The 3,678-nt window shown below is 39.8% G+C and overlaps 1 protein-coding gene across 1 annotated transcript in view; it reads right to left on the bottom strand.

The window, feature by feature from the left end:
* ANKRD55 (ankyrin repeat domain 55) overlaps positions 1-3,678 on the bottom strand; it is a 52,507-nt gene that overhangs the window by 44,367 nt on the left and 4,462 nt on the right. The window contains exon 2 of the mRNA XM_009326929.1: positions 791-913. Coding sequence (XP_009325204.1) covers positions 791-913 — 123 coding nt within the window. The remainder of the gene's footprint in view (positions 1-790; positions 914-3,678) is intronic.

The raw sequence follows: 3,678 nt of genomic DNA, 5'->3' as shown, positions 1-3,678 counted from the left end.
CTACTGACCAATAGATGTTTTAAAGATGACAGTTAGGATGTCTGGTTTAAAGTGTAGGAATAATTGGTAACTTGGTAAAAGCTGGTAAGGAATAGAAAAGACAGCGTTCATATGGACCCTTTAAAAGAAACTGCAGTAAAAAAATACTTTTGAATAAACAAAGTCTTCCTTGAGAGAAGCTTCCAGAGATCTGTTTCTCTAATTCACTTGGGAAATAGGTGCACATAAAACCCAGCCAATGGACAGCACTTTGTAATAACGTTAAATAGTAACCTGAACACAAAATGAAAAGGAGCAGTCTCACAGATAAAACAGATTATTTAGATCATTGCACATTCTACAACCAACCCTTTGGCAAACAATTATATGACAAAATCATTCTAACTGTGTCTGTACACATACTTTTTAAGTACAAAAGACTGGAACGCTCTACTCTAGAGATGTGCAGAATGTATAGCATCGGATTTTGAAAAAATATTCTTTTTCCTTCCCTGAAATGACAACAATTTCTCAGCATCTCCTAAAGAAGATAAAATAGATTCATGATAAAGTACTGTCTGATTATAGCAAAACAACTTATTTGTATCCATATAAAAAATCTTAGAATTACAGGGGGAAAGAAGTATCCAAACCAAGCATTTCCAGTGGATGTTCTGAAGAATAACTCAAATTTCCCATATTCTGCTGCTAAATATAATTTGCTGAACACAAAAATCAGGATAAAAAATGGAAAATTTAATTGCAAGCTGAAACAACTAATCCCCTGAGAACAAACTCAGCCTTCATTTACCCTCACTGTCGCAGCACTCCAGGATGGAAGGATCTTCTCGAATCACTGCAGTTAGTGTGTTCACATCGCCATTAGCTGCTGCTTGGTAAACCACAGTCAAGTCAATCTCTTCTGCTGCATCACCTGCAGGGGAGGAGTATGTCCATGAGTAAGCGGAGAGCAAGTACAAATGATTAACAGTGAAAATAATGACACTTTTTTCACTGAGTTTTTATGACTATATAACTTGATGTGGAACAAAGTGTATCTAAACAGCACTGTGGTTTTTGTTAGTCATCTGAAACTTGTTTTTCATCATAACTTCTTCCAAAACTATCAGATGTAGACACTGACAGGACATAAGGAAACTAGAAAGTTTCCACCTCTTGTAAGAAGTCGTACTAACATTAATGTAACATGACTTGAGAAACAATGAAGTAATAAGTGAACTAGCTCATAATATTGCTGGCTACACTTCTATGAGGTAGGTTGAAATCAGGACACAGGTGTTTTCAGTTTCAGTGTTATCCTTGCACCAGTCAGAAGACTGAGGCTTGTCTCTTCTTTTCCCTGCGGTGTCCAGGGGAATTCTCTTCTCAGGAGAGTGAACTTCTGGCAGCAATGGTTTGTGTTAATAATTCCCGCAAAAAGGAAAGGTGGACTATTGCTTGAAACCCAGGAGAGGTTTACTTTGTTTGGCAATTACAGTATGAGGCATTACTCAAAGCAGATGCCTTGTAGGACCTGTTCCTGAACACTCCTCAGATTTTTGTGTCTAGAGAAATTAAAGTGATGATTCTCCCTCTGCTTCTTTGCTTGTAACTTCCTTCCAGACTGGTCATCCCATGCTCCACATGCCTACACCTCCTTTGGCTTCAAGTGAACTATTGTCCTGGTTTTGGCAGGGATAGAGTTAATTTCCTTCCTAGCAGCTGGTACAGTGCTGTGTTTTGGATTTAGGATGGGAACAATGTTGATAACACACCGATGTTTCAGTTGTTGCTAGGTAATGCTTACACCAGTCAAGGACTTTTTAGTTTCCCATGCTCTACCGACTGAGAAGGCTGGAGGTGCACAAGAAGCTGGGAGGGGGCACACATCATGCTCAGTACATAAGCTGGGGGGAGTTGGCCAGGAGGCAGCAACCGCTGCTCAGGAACTGGCTGGGCATCAGTCAGTGGATGGTGAGCAATTGCATCGTGCATCACTTGCTTTGTATATTATTATTATTATTATTATTATTATTATTATTACTATTACTATTAGTAGTAATAGTATTTTATTCTGTTTCAATTATTAAACTGTTTTTATCTCAACCCACGAGTTTTCTCACTTTTACTCTTCCAATTTTCTCCCCCATCCCACTGGGGTGGGGGGAGTGAGCGAGTGCTGTGTGGTGCTCAGTTGCCGACTGAGGTTAAACCACGACAACTATTAACCTGTTAACTCTAGGAGTCAAAAGAGTTGATTTTTTGGTGCAGGATCAAATCTGATGTAATGGTAAAATGCTCTAGATATGTATTGTTGGTCAGCCACAGTCTCGTATTTAATTTTAAAAAGAGTTTCTGATCTCTATTAACTCAAAAAGAAGTACAGCTGCAGTGAGCTGTGCTGTTCACTGTGGCTGAGGGTCAGACCTACAGTCCAGCCACTGCACTACCTTGTTAGAAGGAGAAAGTAAAACTGACACCTAAATCATACCAGAGAGTTGATCAAAGGAAAGACGGATTAAGTGACTGGTCACTTATCCTTAGTGTCGTGTCTTCTGGAGATAGCATAACTACGGAAGCTGTGCAGAGAAAAGGGAGATGGCTTAAAGAGAATCTGAAAAGTTAGTAAAAAGTCTTTTACATAATCAAATAATATATTATTATTATTATTACACATTGATATAAATTATATTTTAAACATTGTCATATATATTTTTGAGTGATAAAAGATCTTTAAAGATAATTTTAAAGTGTTAGCCACACTATTCACGTTGTGATCAAATATTGTTGCAGCTGAACCCACATGAGCTCCATGCTGGGGTTTACAGCCCAGCGTAATTCCCCACATGTAACCTTCTCTCCCCGGGATGCAGTCATCACTCTCGACTTCAAAACTTGGCTGCCATGGAAACGCAATCCACTCTTACCCTGGGAAAGGTTAGTCTGTGAAAGCTGGAGCTCTGGTTGTGGGCTTGGGAAAACTAGAAAGCTGATGTTAAATCTGCCTTCACCAGTGCAGATTCCCTCTCAATCACTACTCAACTGAAGAGAATTTAATTTCTTTTCTTTCTTCTAGCTGGTCTTTTAAATTACACATTTGATAAAATTTGTAAATTAAAAATGTTAATTTGATTTTTATTCTATTGGAGAGTCTATTGCTGAGGGAACTGTTCATTTGGTTCAGAAGCTTTGACCTGTGTGCTTGGGAGATCAGGAGAGACTAAGAGTCATTGCCTCTGGAAAGTCATCATCGGTGACTAGTATATGAAAAAAGAAGTGACTTTACCACAGGGCCCATTAATCAGATTTCCTTATCATGCCAGATCTGCAGGCTGCTCTCACAATCGGTAAACTCAGCAAAGACACGTTAATAACAAGCTCAGGTCTGAGCTAGTCCCTTACTCAAAGAGAGGTGTGGTATGGGCTGGGAGGAAGGCAAGGAGACAAGGCAGAGGTTCATGGCTTGTGTTGCTCCTCTTGACCAGTCTCTGGAGGTACACAGGAGGTGCCAGCCATGAGCATCGACACAGCTCCTCTCACAGCTGCATGTGGTGGTTATTGTATGGGAATGGTACAGAGAAGGTGCTGCTGGCATTGGGAAAGAAACCATTAGATGTACTGAGACAGACTGGATCAAAGGGGCCCTCACCTCCTTTTATGCATTACACATGTAAATTTTGTACTTTTTGCTGTTTAGCC

This window comes from Pygoscelis adeliae, unplaced genomic scaffold (genome assembly GCF_000699105.1).
Source record: "Pygoscelis adeliae isolate BGI_AS28 unplaced genomic scaffold, ASM69910v1 Scaffold116, whole genome shotgun sequence".
Classification (NCBI taxonomy): Eukaryota; Metazoa; Chordata; class Aves; order Sphenisciformes; family Spheniscidae; genus Pygoscelis; species Pygoscelis adeliae.
This window is presented reverse-complemented; position numbering and strand designations above follow the sequence as displayed.